This window comes from Heterocephalus glaber, unplaced genomic scaffold, assembly GCF_053883595.1.
Source record: "Heterocephalus glaber isolate CG9 unplaced genomic scaffold, H.glaber_assembly_v1.0 deba00001737, whole genome shotgun sequence".
Taxonomy (NCBI): domain Eukaryota; kingdom Metazoa; phylum Chordata; class Mammalia; order Rodentia; family Bathyergidae; genus Heterocephalus; species Heterocephalus glaber.
Genome location: NW_028258445.1, coordinates 3705253 through 3723644, shown reverse-complemented (window position 1 = coordinate 3723644; position 18392 = coordinate 3705253). Strand labels below are relative to the sequence as shown.

Below are 18392 nucleotides of genomic sequence, written 5' to 3'. Positions count from 1 at the left end.
GGCTGGAACTCTTGAAGACATTGGTGTAGGAAAAGATTTTATGAACAAAACCTCAACTGCCTGTGAACTAGCACAAACAATCAACAAGTGGGATCTCTTCTTACTAAAAAGCTTCTGCACAGCAAAAGAAACCACCAACAGCATGAAGAGACAACTCACAATGTGAGAAAAAATTTTCACCTGCTGTTCCTCAGACAAAGGTCTACTATCTCAAATCTATAAAGAACTTCAAAAAATCAGACCTCCCAAATTTAAAGACCCAATCCAAAAATGGGCATCTGAAATGAACAGATATTTCTCACACAAAAAAGTAGAAATGGCAAATAAGCATATGAAAAAATGTTCAACATCACTGGTCATTTGAGAGATGCAAATGAAAACAACGCTGAGATTCCACTTCACTCCAGAAAGAATGGCTGCTGTCATGAAATCAACCAATGACAAATGCTGGTGGGGCTGTGGGGAAAGAGGAACCCTGCTCCACTGCTGGTGGGAGTGTAGACTGGTGCAAGCACTGTGGAAATCAGTAGGGAGATAGCTCAAAGAACTAGGACTGGAAGTCTCATTTGACCCTGCTATTCCACTGCTGGGTATCTTCCCCAAAGAATTAAAAGAATCATACCACACTGATGTATGTGCACCCATGTTCATAGCAGCACAATTCATGACAGCTAAATCTTGGAAGCAAGCCAATTGCCCATGAACTGGAAACTGGATAAAGAAAATGTAGTTGTTTTTTTTTTTTATAAAACGGAGTATTACTCAGCCATAAAGAACAAGAAACTAGAGGCATTTATAGCTAAATGGATGCATATTGAGGTGATACTCTTAAGTGAAATAAATAGGACACACATGTGTAAATACCGAATAGTTTTTCTAGAGAAACTGAAAGTGTAAGTAAAAATCAAAAGGTATAATAGATAATGTGAAATGGGAAGAAAAGGGGAAAGGGGAAGTGGGAGGGATAGGGGAAAGGAAAGAAGGGAATGGAATGTGAGAAAATGAAAAAATGGAAACAAAGTCTCTGTAAATAGGGAGGGATGGAGGGGTTGGAGGGCAGGGGAAGGGGGAAAAATAAGAACCAAGAGAGATTATGTAAAGGTGCAAATTTCCAATGATGAATGTCATTATATTGTATACCTAAAATAAAATAAAATTTTAAAAAAGAATCCGCATTTTTAAAAAAGACAGTGGAAATAAGGACTGAGATGTATAACATATGTTGGGAAACGGGAACAAAGTATTCAAATGGGAAGGGGAACAAGGGAGAAAGGAAGGAAGGGGCATGAAAGTAGAAGGGAAAATAGAAACAAAGCTTCTGTACACAGGGAGGGGAGGGGGCTTGAGGGAGGAAAGGGATAAAATAAAATAAAATGTATTTTTACAAAAAGACTTCACATGGGCCAGGGCTTTAGCTCAGTGGTTCCACCTCCTACCTTGCAAGCTTAAGGACCCAAGTTCGATCCCCAGTACCAAAAAAATTTTAAAAAAAGAATTAAAAAAGACTTCACAGCCAGGCATGGTGGCCCACACCTGTAATCCTAGCACTTGAGAGGCTGAGGCAGGAATCGTCCCAAGTTCGAGGCCAGCCTATAGTGATTCAAGGCCAGCCTGAACTACACAGCAAGACCCTGTCTCAAAAAAACCATTTAAAGCCAGGGATTTAGCTCAGTGGTCCCGGCACCTGCTTTGCAAGCAGAAGGACCTGAGTTCGATCCTTGGTACCAAAACAAAAAAATTTAAAGAAAAATACTTCACATATTTGGAAACCACTGTCCCAGTCCACCATCTTTATTTTTTAGAAGAGAAAATAGAAATACTTTGGCAACATTTCCAAAAACATAGTGAATTTAAGGTAGAGAAGACCCTTGGATCATGAAATTAGGGTAGAAAATATCTCTAGATCAAAGATCCTTCCAAAGACTCTCACACATTCGAGGTGAATTTAGGGGAAAGGGAGAGGATAGCACAACTTCACAAAGTTCTCTTCTTTTTCACTTTGAGTAGGGTTAGGCATGAAAGTGAAAGGATATGTAGCGGCGAGAGAAAAGGATTTTCATTCATGTCTTTTGTATAAAGCACTGAAAATAGTTTTTTAAAAAACCCTTTCTAAGCTGACAGGAGAATTAAACACTTCAAGATACAGTATAAAGGTTGACAGACTTGTACCTGGTACCCAAACATCCCCTAGAGACCCCAAAAAGGAAAGCAAAGTTCCAAGAACCTGGGTGCTCTGACAGCCCACGGGCGGGGCTCCCTTTGGTGAGCTCCGGCTGGGAGGGCCTCTCTAGCCTTCTGTGAGTCACACGTCACTGCTCTCACCAATTCCCACCAGGGCTTGCTACATCCCTGTTGAGCAGTTAGTCAGTTTCTGTTACCGAGACAATCAAAGGACAAGGCTAAGCCAGGGCCTGACTCACAGTGGGAGTCATCACAGGAGAAGCAGGAGTCGGGCCCGATCCAGCCGGATTCCTGGCCAGCCAGAGGGAACTCAGGGGAAGGCTTTGAAGCCACCCACTGGCAGCCTGCAGACTCCAGGAGGAAGCAGCCTCATCCTCTGTCTGCAGCACTGTCACCATGGACACGGTCACAAGTGCTTACCCTGCTGCGTCATGACCCTATCACAACAAGACCCAGACAAAGTGCATGTCAGCTGAGAGTTCCTATGAAAATGCCCTGTGTTTAGACAGCTCTGATTCATCCCTAGTAATCCGTGTGTCCTCAGAGGGAAAAGATGAGTATTCTTGGAACCTGAATCAGAAAAGAAGCTGCAGCAATACTGAATTACCACTGTGATCTTTCATTTATTCACTCAATCAGCCTGCAACTGCATCTCAAATCCTAACCATCAACCAGCAGGGATTCACTCCTCTAGTCAAAGAAAAATCCTCCTTGAATATCAATCAGCAAAAAGGGAAGGAACGCAGCAAGGGCAGAACTTGCAACGCAATACGCAACACATGTGAAAGAGTCACAGCAAGCAATTTACAACTGCCCACAAGGCTCCTGAGCACAAGACTGTCGGCTGACTGGCTTCGGTTTTCTTCGCTACCCACTTCATTCAGCCTGGCCAACAGCTACGTTTTCTATTAAGTGGTATCAAAGTGGCATGTTTTTCACACTGTTTCTATGAGCAGAACACATTCTTCACACACCTGCAACCTGCATTACACTTTTAGCAGCCTTTTCACTGGACTCTTCAGAATAGTTTGCGCTGTCGCCGTAGTACAGCGCTACATCTGACTAGTTGGTCCTTCCTAGCTACTATAAATAAAGACGGGTAGTAAATTATGGTCAGTTTATCTGTGAGAAGCAGTTTGCTAAAGGAAAAAAAGTACTCTGGTTTCTGCCAGAGTCATCTAAGGATTTTCCTATGGAAGCAGAACTGGTCTATCTACGTAGTCCATCTAAGACGTAAGTGGGTCAGTATTAGCATTAACTCCCAGCTTCTCCGGTCCGGCAGCTGTGTCTGTCCACGCGGCAGTGGGGACAGCAAGGGCCTTAAGCAGCCGCTCTTTCCACCACGGGGCCATGCACCCAGCCCAACCCAGTGACTCTGAAGCAGAACAGAGAGTTCTCTGGAATTCAAATGTCAAGACAGGGCCAGAGATTTAGTTCAGTGGCACAGCACCTGCCTCTCAAATGTCAAGATATGAAACTGTATTCGATCCCCAGCACCAAAAAAAAAAAAAAGATATGAAAGTGTAAAGCACAATTGACTCTGAAGGGCTGTTTCAGTTCCTCCTCAGTGTCTGAAGGACACACCTTAAAGGCAAGGTGATGGCAAGCTTTCTCTTGAGGTGAGAGGAACAATGATTCATAGATATTTTTGGTGAATACTCCCGGATTTCTCAGGATTTCTCACGTCAAAAGCCCTATGGCCTCATCTATTTTCCTGGAAAAATCTGAAAAAAATCAGAAGTTATCAGGAGGTTTAAGATAGTCTAGATTTTAAGAAAGAGGGTTGGGAGCAATTACTTAAAAACTATATAATATACTCAGCATTATTATTTCCAAGTTACCAGATTTGAGTTTTAGCAAGGAATTTTCAACTGACAGACCATTTAAGACGCCTCATCAAAAGCGCACTTCCTTACTGGCTCGAGTTCTGTGAGCTGCGGTGAACCCCAGTATCTGCTGTCAGAGGTGAAGAGGCGGAGAAGGGCAGACACTATCTATGGACGACCTCCACCAAGAGCCGCAGTGAAACTGCCAGACGCTCTGCTCCGCACGGAACTGCATCTGTCTACGTGACGGCTGCCCTCAGCACCACCCCTGGGGCTCCACTGCGCTCCTGGGCTTTCTCTTCATCTGCCAGATAACTAGATCACGAGGAGGGAAAAACCCTGCTCAACTAATACGACCACCTAAAGCTACTAGTTTATAATACCCTAGAGCAAAAAGCAAGCTGAAGTCTCCCTCAGTGAGGGCCACATGACCTGGGCAAACATAATTCATGAGCACTTTGGAGCCCCATCGCCATGGTGCAAGCTCCTGTCAATAATTCACCTCCACCTCGATGCTGGCCCATGTCCTAAAAAATTCTGGAAACCAAGCACAATACTGCAAATTTTTTTGAAATGTTCTTTCAAGATTACAGAGAGAAGACAAAGTGGATGAGGTCCATGAAGGCAACTGAGCACAGACAAATTCCAAATGCATGTCAGTCAGGAATAGTGTGCATGCCCACCATCTCAGCATTCTTGGGAGGCTGAGGCAGGAAGACTTCAAGTTGAAGCCCACATTGGGCAACTTAGTGATTTAGCGAGATCTTGTCTCAAAATAAGTCTTAAAAGGACTGGGGATGTAGATCAGTGAGTAATCCCTGATACAAACGAACAAACAAAAACACAAAAAACCTTTTTGTGCAAATTCTTAAAAAGAGGGAAGTAAATTTAAAGGCAATTTCATACTCATAAAGAAATGGGGTGGGCTGGGGATTTAGCTCAGTGGTTTTGCCACCTGCTGCGCAAGCGCAAGGTCCCGAGTTCAATCCCTAGTACCAAAAAAAAAAAAAGAAAAGGGATAATGGATATAAAAATGTTCTGTTAAAAGTAATGCTTCAAGAAAAATGATTAAAATCCTATCAAAAGAGTAGCAGGCTCACTGAAAGGAAGAAGTACCACTTCATACTAAAAATTTTAGAATTTTTTTAAAAAAATTGGTGTGTCCCTGCATAATATTTTATGTGGATACTCACCCTGAACAACTATTCAGGAATCTGAAATTCTACAGAATACCCAAAAAAAGGAATACAAATGTCCTAACACTGTACTACATTTAGAATCTCTGAGGAAGAAGTAATTTTTACAATAACCCCGCCTGTTATGTAGCTTCAGAGCTGAGAATGAGAATCAGACCCTCCCAGGCTGGCTGCAGGGCTCCCAGCAGCAGCACTGGGGACCAGAATTAAGGTCTAGACAAACTGCAAGTCACTCTGCTACTCTCTCCTGAACTCAGCTGCCTTTTTTGATAAGAAACAGATAAAAACAGACATCATAAAAGTCAATTCTTATATGAACACTCAAACGCATTTTCTAATGTATCACATCATCCATTCCCTCTTCCTCTACAAACATCTCCTCACCGAGTGGACAGCATGTGACCCAACGTGCAAAGCAACTTCCCTCTTCTCCCTAATGCTCCAACCTACACCGAGCTCTTGTTCACCACTTTATTAAATTTCTACCAGAACAAAGAGTTTTACATGACAGACACTATTTTTTAACCAAACCAATACACATACTGATGGGGTAAACAGTTTACGAGACATGTTAACTTTGACAAAACTTCTGTAAGAAAAAGAAATTTTAATACGGCCAGGGATGTAGCTCAGTGGCACCGGGGCGTGCCTTGCAAGCGCAAGGTCCTGAGTTTGATCCCTAGTACCAAAAAAGAAAAAAAGAAAAAAAATTGAAGTGAATTTAGAAACTTTTTCACTAATCTTGAAAATCAGACCTTAACCTTTGGCTCTCCTGTCTACTGACATAAGATTCTGGGATGAAATCTAATTCTCAACGAATTTTTCCTTTTTTTCTTTTTGATAGCCAATAAGGTTCTTCACAAATAATGTTTCGATTACGTTGTACTACTAATGACGTTAAGGAATTTATCCACAGTGGATGAAATAACCCATAAGAATGCCACAAGTATAATGCTACTGTTTCCAGAGGTGCTCCACTAAGTTATCACTTGTTCCCACCATCCTTCTCAAGAAAGGGATTTTCCAGAGCAGGATCAGGCTCTCCCTGAGCACCCGCCTCCACCCACCACCAGCCTGCAGAGGGAGCACCCCGGCTGGCGCCTGAATTCTGACTACCTGGGAACGTGCTTGGGGACTGCAATGTCTTTCCTGATAAATGCAAACAGTACTGTTCAAGCTTCACCAAAGGACAGGGTGTAACCACTTCTCAAAAGCTGATTCTAGCAGAGGTAATGAAAGCAGCAAATAAGGAGAAGAATCACCAAGATCACTAGCAAATGCCCAGGTCTACACCCTTCCTGTGAAGAAAAGCGCTCGTCTACACACACCCACCAGTGAACCTTCTCCTACTTTGAGACATTCTTGAAAATCAACCTCCCGATCAACACAATTCCATCTCCTTAGTACCAATAAATTAAAACATTTTTCTGAGACTTTAAAATAGAACTAAAATTTCAAACCTGTTGTCCAGTTCCGTGTGATCAGTGCCTCTGCCAACCCAGGCACGTTTCTGAATCTTTGTGCATAAAAACGTCTTGTAAATCCTGCCCGCAGCAGAGCCAGCATCACTCACACATCTGGGCGAATCTGGCCAGGCCCCTGGCTGGTTTGTGGTTTTCGCTGAGCCGCCACACATGTCCCAAGCATTTAAAGTTCTTCCGGTTTACCCTAACCATCAACTTGGACTGGACACAAATCTTGAAGGAATATTATTTGAGGGATATTCTGCAGTGAGCAGCGATCATCTCACTTCCTGTACAGCATATGAAACAAGCTACTTGCAGCAGCCCACTAATTTCCTCTTTTAGAAGCTTAAAAAAAAAAGAACATTCATTTGTTACGTAAATTAAGCCCACGGATGAGTTAGGAAGTCAGATGCACCCATCACCTTATAAAACATGCTCTCAGCAAACCCATTATAAACATAGACAAGCACAAATCCTACTTCCTACTTCTGTTCCTTGTACTCCAGTTAGCAAAGACAAAACACTCAACAGGTTGAGCAGCTTGGGCTGACTCACTCCATCTGGCTCCCTAGCAGGAGAGTATGGAGATGTCCATTAATTGGTCACAAGACCTATTCCCAGGGCTCCGGGCAGACGCAGTGGCTTGCCTTCTGCTCCAAGGTTGCTCTGACATTGGCCACGCCACCCTCCTAATGGCCCTCATGTGAGCAAGTGTCAGCTGACAGGTCCTACTCTGCAACCTTGCAAAAGCTTACCCAGGCAAGTGAGATGCCTGTCCACACTAGCCAAAACGCAGGCCTCCGTGTACAGATGGCAGTGAGGGCGGGGAGCAGAGGAGGTGCACACTTGCTTTAATGGGAAACAGTCGGAGGAAATACTGCTGATGATAAGAAGCATAAACCCCCAAAACTCTTTCGCTGAACTCCTGGGCATTTTCAAGCTAAGAAAGCCCTGAAGTAGCAGAGCCCCGGGACAAAAGCAGTTCAATTTCAACTTCTGACAATAACATACTTCATCAGAAAAATAAGAGTAATACTATAGAATCAAAGATTCTACAGATTCACAAAGAAAACATTTTTCTTTCAATTCCCTGGAATTCAGGTTAAATTTAGATACAAAAAAAAAAAAAAAAAAAGGAATCACCCCAATTTCTTTTTCCGGTCCTGGAATTTGCCCGCAGAAAGTATTAATGGACCCCTAAAGTCTGGTGCACTTGTCTAGCTCCTTGGTTTCCGGGAGTTTCCAGGGCATCTTCATCTGCAGAAGCCAAATATTCTACTCAACAGTGTGAGAAAAGCCAGCGATGCGGCCACGCGGGGCCCCAGCCTCTCCCAAGTACACTGGACTCAGAAAGAACTTCAGCCGCTCTCTCCTGGGACGCAGGTGGCCACCCGTGCAGGACACCAGCTCAGCTTCTCAGGCCAAAGGCCATACTGAGAATCCCGAGATAAGGCCAGGTCAGGAGAAGGGGGACCCGTTTCCAGGGAAGGTACACATTCTGAGATTACGCCTAACCACAGGCCCACGTCTGCCCATGGGTTCTTCTCTCCCTTGGGCGCCTTTAAAATAACCCTCTTTCTTACAGAGTCAGGTCACCTGTGCCGGCACTAGGAAAACATGTCCAGGGTACGGCGGGCAGCACGCGAGCAAGGACTGGGCTGAGCCTCCCGTCAGCACCGCAGGCTACCTGCCAAGCCCCTGTGAGCCCCAGACCGGCGTCTCCACCTCAGTCCGGCCTAAAGGCACGGGGAAATGAGGGGCAGGAACCAGGACAGGAGTTAGCCCCGAAGCTGATTGATGTATGCTTTTCACATTTTCCAGAGGGTTCAAATAATGTCATAAATGTGCCAGGTGGGAATAATAAGAGAGAAAAATGGCCGCATGCTTGCAAAGGACGCCAGGAAGAACACCGCTTCGCTGCACGCCGGACTTCTGCGTGGGGACTGACCCCGCCGGCATGGGAGCCCTCGGCCCCGAGGGGCGCTCACCTCTCAGCGCTTCCCCAGCACGGTCCGTCGGTCGGTCCGTCGGTCGGGACACTCTCGGCCGGCCAGTTCCTCAGTGAAGCAGCGTTCAGACCTCAGCGTCTGAACACAGAGCGCTGGGTCTGGCCCTGGGGTTTCTGGGTCCAGCTCAGGCGGGGCTGAAGAACTCACCTTCCCACAAGTTCCGGGATGTGAGCCAGGGCAAGAATCATCTGCTTTACCGAAACTCCCAACTTCCCAAGACCCCCTCATCTCTTAGTCCCATCATTTTCACAAACAGCACATCATTATTTTACGACGTGTGCGCATCTTATCACCCTAGATCATAAATTCTTGGAGTACAAAAACTGGGTTGGTGGCATTCGTATTTCTACATGATACAGGCTTTACACGTGGTGGCTGCCCAACACATGCTTTCTGACTGGTTCAATAACGCTGCACATTTGCATTAAAATCTGGATAGGGATCTCTGCAACAAGCAGTGTTGCACTGACAGTTTGGTGCACACTGAACAGGAGGGCCCTTGCACACTCACAACCCCTCCCCGCACTACAGCAACAGTTCCCATAGAGGCTTCAACACCCTCTAGGCACTCCAATCAATGTGACTCAGAGTATCTTAACATAAAGGACATTTAAAAAGTCAAAATGCCATTTCCCGGGGAAGAAAATGTTCAAATGGGAAGAACTCAGGAGGAGGGAGGGAGGGAGGAAGGGACAAGAACAAGACGTGAAAATAGGAAGAAAACATGGAAACAGATTTTGTACCCCTGTGTTAGGGGAGGGGAAGGACAGGATAAAATAAAATCTGTTAATTAAAAAAGCCACTTCCTGTTATCCTGCTCGGTAACCCTTAATCCTACAGCTCAAACTCTGTAAAATATGATGAAGTAGAGGTACGTATCAAAACCACAACTATTACACTTAGAATGCATGTCTCTATGACCCCAAATCTCATTATGGAAAATAATCCATGTCATCCAAAGTTCATGCCCAGCGTTGACCGGCACCTCTGCTGTCACCACTGAGACTTCTGCAATACAGGGGGGCCGGGTATTTAGCTCAGTGGTTCCAGCGCCTCCTGCGCAAGCACAAGGTCCCGAGTTCAATCCCCGGTACCAAAAAAAAAAAAAAAAAAATACAGGTAAACTTCAGGAGATGCTGGAAAGGACAGCAGAGAAGTGGGGAAGTGTGGGAAGCCAGGAAGGGAGAAAGGGAGACCATGGGCTCAATGTTTGTGTGTTCGGTGCTGAGGACTGACCCCAGAGCCTTGTGCATACTGAGCGAGTACTCTACCACTGAGCTATACTGCCCCTGCTCAAGTTTTTAAGCAGCCATTTATACTGGTTCTGTTCTCATATCCTACGTACTGTGAGAGCCTACAAAAAAGTGCAAAATTTGTAAGTCAACAAATGGCATAAGTATCATTCAGATCATAGACACCAAATATGTGGTACTCAAGATGTCAACCAAGCTAGTGTGGTGGTACCCATCTATAGCACCAGCACTCTGGGAGGCTGAGGCAGGAGGGCTGCAATTTCCAGCCCAGCCTGGGAAACTCAGTGGCTCGGCGAGACCTCGTTCCAAAATAAAAACTAGACTGAGGCTGTAGCTTGGTGCAAAGGCCTTGAGTTCAATCCCTAAAACTGAAGAAGAAAAAAAAAGGATGCCAGTCCAACCTTCTACCTGTGGTCAGGATGTGATCAACAAGAACCCTGCCTCCAGCTCCGCTCAGACCTTCTCCACACCCACCCAATGCAGGGTCCCCAGGACCCTCCTCCAGTCTAATACCCAAGATGGACATCTGAAAACAGGCCCATTACCATGCCTGATTCAGAGTTGGGAGAATTAAAGTCCGGGAAGTTCCAAGACTTTACATTCCCTTGACCCAATCCTCTTCAGGTGAGAAGATAAGCAGCAATCCTAACACTGTACGGAGGGCCGGGGATTTGGCTCAGTGATGCCGCCGCCTGCCTCACAAGCGGAAAGTCCCGAGTTGGATCTCCGGTACCAAAAAAAAAAAGAAAAACCTGTGTGGAATGAAAATGTAACTCAAAAACCACAATTGAGAGAAGGGTTTGGAGAGCCAAAAGAATTAATGTCTAATGCAGCCCCTCAAAGTCTAGCCTAATTATTCTCATCCGAAGAGTCTTGCTACGAAGTATCCTCTGGCAATTCATATACGGAAACAAGAAGGAGGCCAGGAGTGGAGGAGTCTGGGCCCACGAGCACCCCGCCAGCCCTGCTCCTTGCTGGGTAATCCCTTCCCTTCCACACGTCTTCTCCACACGCATGAACAGCCAGTCACCAGCCTTTCAAAACGCGGTCCCCGCGAGGAGACACAAAACAAGTTCTAAAACGTGTTTTTGTCTCAGCATGGATGCTGTGAACACTAATGCGAGAATATACGGCTTTTCTGGGCATTACAGTTCAGCGGGAAACTTTTCTTCGAAAATGGTGTGTTTTTCTTGCTGTCTGCAGGGGCCCAGCCCGGCCCCGCCGCTCGGCTCGGGGCTGAGGTCTGGGATAGCGGAGCCTGGGCCCGGCCTCTCGGCGTCGTGACACACACCCACTGCGTTAAAGCTGCTGCACGGAGGATTTGAGATGCGGAAAGGACCGGCCTGAGGCCCGGGCAGGGTGAGGGCCAGCCTGAGCGCCAGGTGCGCGGCCAGGGCACCCTCCGCCCCGCGCCTGCCCACCCCAGGGCCAGGTTCGGCAGTGGAGCGCCCGCCCGCACACACAGCAGCACGCACCCCACCCCACCCCCAAATCTCGCCTTTCTTCTATTTCAACTCATCTGACCAGCTCAGCACTCGGAAATTTGACAATATGCTCAAACTTATATAAGACAGATAATAGCTTTATTCATTGAGTGCTCATTCGATGTGCCAGGTATTGTTCTGGGTGTTTCGCTTAATCACAGGAAGTAGGTGGTTCGGATATTTTCTTTCAACAGAGGAGAACAACGCGCAGAAAGCTAGGGAAGCAGACCCAAATCAAGGCACTCTTGCTCATGAGTAGGGAGGGCACACTTGCACCTGAGCCCATGCGGGCAGACATGGAGCGGCCCAAGGAGGAGGCCGCTGGGTGTCACTGACCTGGAAACTCATCACATTCTTTCTCCACCATCTTGGAGCTTACTTAGGATGTGTGATGCTCTCTGCTTTAGTCCCCCGAGGACAAGGTGTGCTCTGTGGGTGACAGTCTCTTCAGACACTGTGCCATGAACCCTGCCCTGCTGTCCCGTAACAACCCCCGTGCAGGAGTCACACTTGCCGGCCGACAGGATGCCTGCCCTGCCCGGTCCTGCACTGCAGCTACAGCACAGGGTCCTAAGCAGAGTGATTTTTTTTGATCCATATAGAGTTAGCGTAAATGTGTATACCAAACTCCAGTATCAAGGCTATAACTTAAAGTAGGGAAGGAATTTCTTGGGGATAAATTAGCTTTTAGGTTTAGACAAAAGTGACATGAGGTCTGGGAACATAGGTCAGTGGTTAGAGTGCATGCCTGGCATTCTCAAGGCCCTGGCTTCAGTTCCTGGTACACACACACCACACACACAAATTACATGACAACTCAGAATGCTCTGTACTTCCTAACTGTAATCTGGATTACTTTCCACTCTGTGTTTTTAGACTTTGAAAAGCAAACATTCAGCTCCCTGAATAAAAATGAACTCAGTAAATAATAGAATGCCTAAATAGCATGTCTTCATAAAATCTGTGGAACACAGAATGTGCAGGTCATAATGTTGGGTAAAGGTCCGGACTCGCTTATATATTCACTTTAATAGCAAGTGTGCTGAAAGGACCAGAAGTAAATACCAGCACATCTCTGAGTGGCCACGCTAAAGATGCTTGTCTTTTTTGTTCTTCTGTTTTCCAGTTTCCCAATGTAGGCATGTATCATTTAGAAATAACAGGCAAAACTACTTTTAAACATTCTTGTCAGTAATGATCACTTGATTTCTTGTTTCTGTAACAATTATATGGGCTTATTATAAAGAAATTGTCAGAGTCAAAACACTCTCAGCTGAAAGGAAAAGAAATAAAAAGTACTTACCCTGTAAGGTACAGCTCTACTCACACTTATTTTTTTCCTTTAACACCATTGCTATCACTCATATTTATATGAGCCAGAAAAAAATTTGTCAATGAAGCTTACCCTCTGAAAGTATCTGATGAAAACCAAAATGCCAGGATTTCCCTTTACTCATAGGCTTGCTTAGTACCAAGGAGCAATACAACACATAACAATGAGAGGAATTTCAAACTACAAGCACTCAACTTGTTTTAAAGTGTTTCAAAGGTTACCAAGTACCAACATGCTGACAACATAAAGCCAAGGGAGGTAAATAAGACCTGAGAGGTTCCCAGGCTAATAGGAAGCAGCAGCCCTGGGAGAAGAGCTTTAACAAAGCTGCAGCTGAAGTAACTGCTTCATACCTGCACTTCCTTGACAAGGGCTGCCTCGGGGCCTGCTAACGATAGGCCGGCCTAAGGCTCTGCAGTGTAACTCCTCCCCTCAAGGCCCTGGTCTCAGTGAAGACTCACTCCTCTGCAACCGCTGAGATGACCCACAATTTAGATAAGAGTTTCTTTTGAAGGACCAAATCAGATCTCAACCTACAATCACTTTTTCCATACACATGAGTTTTACTACCCACCTCCACATTTCAGTGACATTAACAACAGCCATCTAAAAGTTAGAAAACATTAGCAACAGATTATTAAATAACTTTTAAAGTTTAACGCTGATGTCAAGCCAGGCTCGCATTAGATTTGGACCTTCGCAAAGGTACCAGTAGTCCAGACTTGCCTGGAGTTGGAAGCTGAGCCATACTGTTTGGGGCCAACATCTGTGGAATCATTCACGAGTCCCATGCGTTCTGCAAATCATGTGAGCAGACACACAGTTTCCTATGCCTGACCACAACTGTTGTGACTCGTGTCTAGATGTCCCCCCCAAGTCTCATGTGGTCATAGGTGGGGCTTTTCGGTGGGGGTGGGATCAGAGTGTGTGATGCTGGGATTGATTCACGGCACATGCTAGTGTGTGTGAAGGATTAAGGCTGCCCCACCCCGGGTAGGAGTGCTGACGCCCTAAAGGAGGGAAGCCTGGATAGGATATAAGGGACGGAAAGAGGGTTGCTACGGCTGCTTGCAGCTTCCTGCGTCCTGTCTCCTGCCTTCATCACCATGGACTGTTTCTCCCCTCTGATGCCCCTCTGCTATAGGGCACCCTGTCTTGCAGCCAGCCCACTATGAGCTGAAACCTGTACAAACCTGAGCTACAATAAACTTTCCCTCCTCTAACGCTGAGTGTCAGGTATTTCGTCTCAGCAACGAGAAAAGTAACCAAGACAACAACTAAAGCGTCAGCCACACTGGCCGAGCCCAGAGCCCTCTGTGACAGCCTCCTCCTCAGCGCTGTCCCTGCCCGTCTCACACCTCGTTCTGTCAGACTGACTCCGCCTGTGGCCCACACCACACAGCACGCTGATCTCCAAGACTTTATGGAGAAGCGCTTCTGTGAAAGGTCTCTCTCTAATTTATAACTATTAAATTTATTTTTTTTCCTGGGGATTGAACCCAGGGCCTTTGTACTACACTGCATTCCCAGCCCTTTTTATTTTTTATTCTGAGACAGAGACTTGATTTTTAATCCCCCTGCCTCAGCCTCCAAAGTGCTGGGATTACAGGCATATGCCACCGCATTTAGCTATAATTTTTTTTAACATTTATAACATGAAGATGCAACTATCTCACAGAGGAATAAATATTTTGATCAAATTACCATAAGTGGTATCTCATAAGTAACTACTACTATTTTAACTACTGTAGTCATCGGGATAATTTTGGAATTGTTTGAGTTATTCAGTAACCTGTGTTGTAATTAAACCACCTAAATGGATTAAACAAAATAAAGAACATTTGACAATCTACAATTTATGGGCCAGGGATTTCGCCCAGTGGCGCCATGCCTGCCTGGCAAGCGCAAGATCCTGAGTTCCGGGGGGGGGGGGGGCAACAATTTATAAAGGCATCTCATTGCGCTTGCTGAGCCATTTATGAACTTAGCTCTAAAATACGCTACCCAAAGCCAGGTTTGGCGGCACACTCTGTAACCCCAGCACCTGGAGAGGCACAGGTGGGGCCACCAGACTGGGCCCAGCCTGGGCAGGTCAGTGACTTGGCATCTCAGGGGTGCACGTGACGTCCTCGGCTCCCTCGACTCCTACACAGGGGAAAGAGCAGCTTCCATCCCAACCCCACCGCAACAACCCTCACCAAGCTCTGAGTTTTGCCAGGACTGGTGCAGCCATCTTCCCAGTATCCCTCATTCCTGGCCGGCTACAAATCCATTACGTGGGAAAGCCAACTACACAGCAGAGTAACAGCATTACTGAGACACAGGAAATACAGCAGATACAGAGTTAAGGGATAAGTTAGTGACAGAAGACCCTTCTTCCCAGTTCTCCTTCAGCTGTGGTTTGACAGGTAACAACAATGACACCTACCACAACAGTGTGGGACTGCATAACTCTGTAATCATAAAACTCCCCTAGCCCCAGCTGTGATTGAATGTGAGTAAATAGATAAAGATGCTTGTTAGTTCCGGGACACTAGATAAGATCTGTATCAGCCATAATTATTCAACTCTTTGTTCGAAAACTGATGTTCCGGACACTGCTATCTATAGAACAATCTACAAAACATCTGCTGACCATCAGTACAGGTCAGGCTAATTAACATACAAATGTAAGACCACGAACCTTTGTTCCCTCTTCTGTAAATTTCGCCTGTTAACTTCCCTGCAACCCCCTATAAAAAGAGCCTCGGACTCTGGGCTGATCGCCTCTCTAAGCTACTTTGTTTTGGGAGTGCCATCTGGCCAGACTAAGGTCTGTTTTACGGGGGTTCTTCGCTGCTGCAGTCAGCTCCTCGGAGCGTTTGGTAAGGCCCTTGGTCTTACATTCTGGAGGCACCGCTGGGATCCCTGGGTGTGCTCCACTACAGTCAGCTCCTCCAGCGTTTGGTATGGTCCTTGGTCTTACATTCTGGAGGCACCGCTGGGATCCCTGGGTGTGCTCCACTACAGTCAGCTCCTTGAGCATTTGGTAAGGTCCCCGGGTTTTACAATAGCTAAAATTAAAAGCTTCCCTAGATTAAATTCATCAGTGGCAAATTAAGTGAGAAAGACTCTTAAAAGGATTTGAGAGATCTAAAGACCACAAAGACTAAGAAAGCTCTTGGGAGTGGACAGAAATCAATTTTGAGAAGAAAACACTGGGGAAAGGATGTTCAGCTCTGAATCAGTAGCACTGGCATTTCTGAGTCAGTTCCTCGTGATGAGCTTAGCACCAGGAACGAAGGAGAAGCAGAAGCAGGCAAGGGGCCGCCAGCAGCAGGGCCCCTACTGGGAGAGCTTCCACACCAGAAACGCAGGTAGGGACAGAATGCTACGCCTCGGACTTTGAGCCTCAGTTTCCAGGCTACAAACAAAAGGTGCTGATGATACTTAGTGATACTTACACTCCACCTTTCCCTGAGGGCTGTTGAAAATGGTAAACATGAGCTTTTGAAAGTCCCTTTGAGAAACTATGAGATAAATATAATGTGCTATTCTTTATCTATACAAGTTCAAGAATTCACTGTCCTATTTCAGCTGCTAAGCTCAGAGAAGACTACACCATACTTACACAACAAGAAGCCAAGACAAATAACTTTAGCCACAGTGACTTCTGGCAAATAATGATTTAACCCAAGAAAGCCAATCCCTTTCCCACCCCAACTCTGCCTCCCAAACACAACCAATTCTCTGGAAGCTTCCTCAGCCAATTAAGGGCTTTAAAACACCCTGGGTAACCTCCCTTGAGAACAATGAACTCTAGTACAAATTAGTGCTGATACGGAAAAGTTTTAGATAACTTAATAAGATTGAATATTAAGGTAGTTGTAGAAGCAAAATAAGTAAAGTGTTCTTTTAAGATTTGCTTTTCCTTGGGCCGGGGATTTAGCTCAATGGTTCCGTTGCTTGCCTTGCAAGCACAAGGACCCGAGTTCGATCCCCAGTACCAAAAAAAAAAAAGATTTGCTTTTCCTGTAACTCCTTGTTTAAGGTGAGGATTATCTGACTCTAACCAGTAACTTCATTAGCCTAACAAAGTTACCAGGCCAGGGTGAATTTACAATGTATATCGCCTATCTTGTGTCTGTGACTTGTAAATAGGAACTGGAATTGTATTTACATATCAAAGACCACTAGGGATGAGATAATGGCTAAAAAGGATATAAAAAGGGAAATGCTGAACAAAGGGGGCGTGGATACGGACCAGACTGGTTTCTGGTGTTCCTGTCCGCTGGCGAGAAGAAATTTTATTATTTTATCCGAATTCTGTGTCTCTGTGTATTTCTTTCCGAGATTTCTGCAACAGTGCAAGAGCTAGAAAATTATGACTATGAGTCAACTAGCTTTCAAGTTAATGTAAGGCACTGTCCCCTCCACTGATAAAAATCCCCTCTCAAGCCTCTGTATCCCTAATCACGTCAATTTTTCCTTTTAAATAACTCCCATACAACTCTCCGAGCCTGCCCAGTTCTCGCAGGACACAAATCAAAAGGCCACTTGCTCTGCAAAAACTTCCCCCAATGGCCCTTTCCTGAAAATTACTCAACATCTACCATGGGAAGGCAGGAGGGATGCGCTGCACACGACCTCTGCAGGATCCTTTGGTCCTCTCTTTTCCACAGCTCCAGCCCTGAGGCCACTTCCACCTTGGCAAGGGCTCAGAACAAGTGCCCACCTCACAGTGCCCACATCAAGGCTTGGGGGACAGCAGAGGCCAACTGGGACCCCCCTAAAGGAACGTGCAGTGTCTACTCTGATGGCCCTGGGGTCTGCATTTTCATAAATAATCTTCAAATCTTAATGCCCGGCTGACAGTGTAAGGTATCACTCTCTCCTCACGTTTCACCAGATGTACCAGAGAACCAGTTAGAACGTCCTTTTGGAATTCCTGAGGCAGACAGAAGAGCTTTCCCACCACATCTGCGATGTCTTTTGTGTTTGCTCATGCACATAGGCTAGCACCGAGCAGAGAAGGCATGTGGCACCGGGACCTCACACTGGATCCTTTTCAATGAACCTCCTCTCTGTCGCATTTACCAAGGCTGCCTTGCAAATAGCTGTCATCTAATTCCTGAAAACACTCATTTCTGAGGGCCAGCAAAACCTCCGTGCCGCACAGCTCAGTGCAATACACATTCAAAAGTAAGTACACACTCACAGCTCGGACTGCATTGGATCAGTCCAGAACACAAGTGAAGGCTCCGCGTGGCATCAGTTCTTACAGGGATTCACTACCATTCCATGCAGTGGAACTTCACGCAGCGCAGCACAGGAGCCTCCAGGGCCGCCGTGCCACACCGCTCCGAGCACCCCCACTTGGTCAAAAATACCGACGTTTCTCCCGTGTGAGAAGCTGAAAGTGTAAGTAAGGACTAAAAGGTGTAGTAGATAATGTGAAATAGGAAGAAAGGGGGCAGAGGGGAAGGAAAGGAGGGAATGGGCTCAATATGAGAAAATGGAAACAAAGTCTTTGTAGATGGGGGGGGATGGAGGGGGTGAAGGGAGGGCAGGGGAAGGGGGAAAATAAGAACTAGGAGAGATTATGTAAAGGTGCAGATTTCCAATGATGGGTGTCATTATATTGCACACCTAAAATGTACCAATA

At 45.9% G+C, this 18392-nt stretch overlaps 1 protein-coding gene across 12 annotated transcripts in view; it reads right to left on the bottom strand.

The window, feature by feature from the left end:
- Window positions 1-18392, bottom strand: part of Fnip2 (folliculin interacting protein 2) — a 136223-nt gene that overhangs the window by 94447 nt on the left and 23384 nt on the right. Inside the window, exon 1 of one of the 12 annotated variants that reach the window (XM_087200303.1) lies at window positions 6664-7756. The exons of 3 other annotated variants lie outside the window; for them this stretch is intronic. In XM_087200303.1, coding sequence (XP_087056429.1) covers window positions 6664-6839 — 176 coding nt within the window. In that variant the 5' untranslated portion in view covers window positions 6840-7756. Of the gene's footprint in view, window positions 1-3765; window positions 6628-6663; window positions 7757-18392 lie in introns of those variants that run through there. 8 more of the 12 variants (XM_087200308.1, XM_004868567.4, XM_087200307.1 and 5 more) reach the window with 8 other exon arrangements.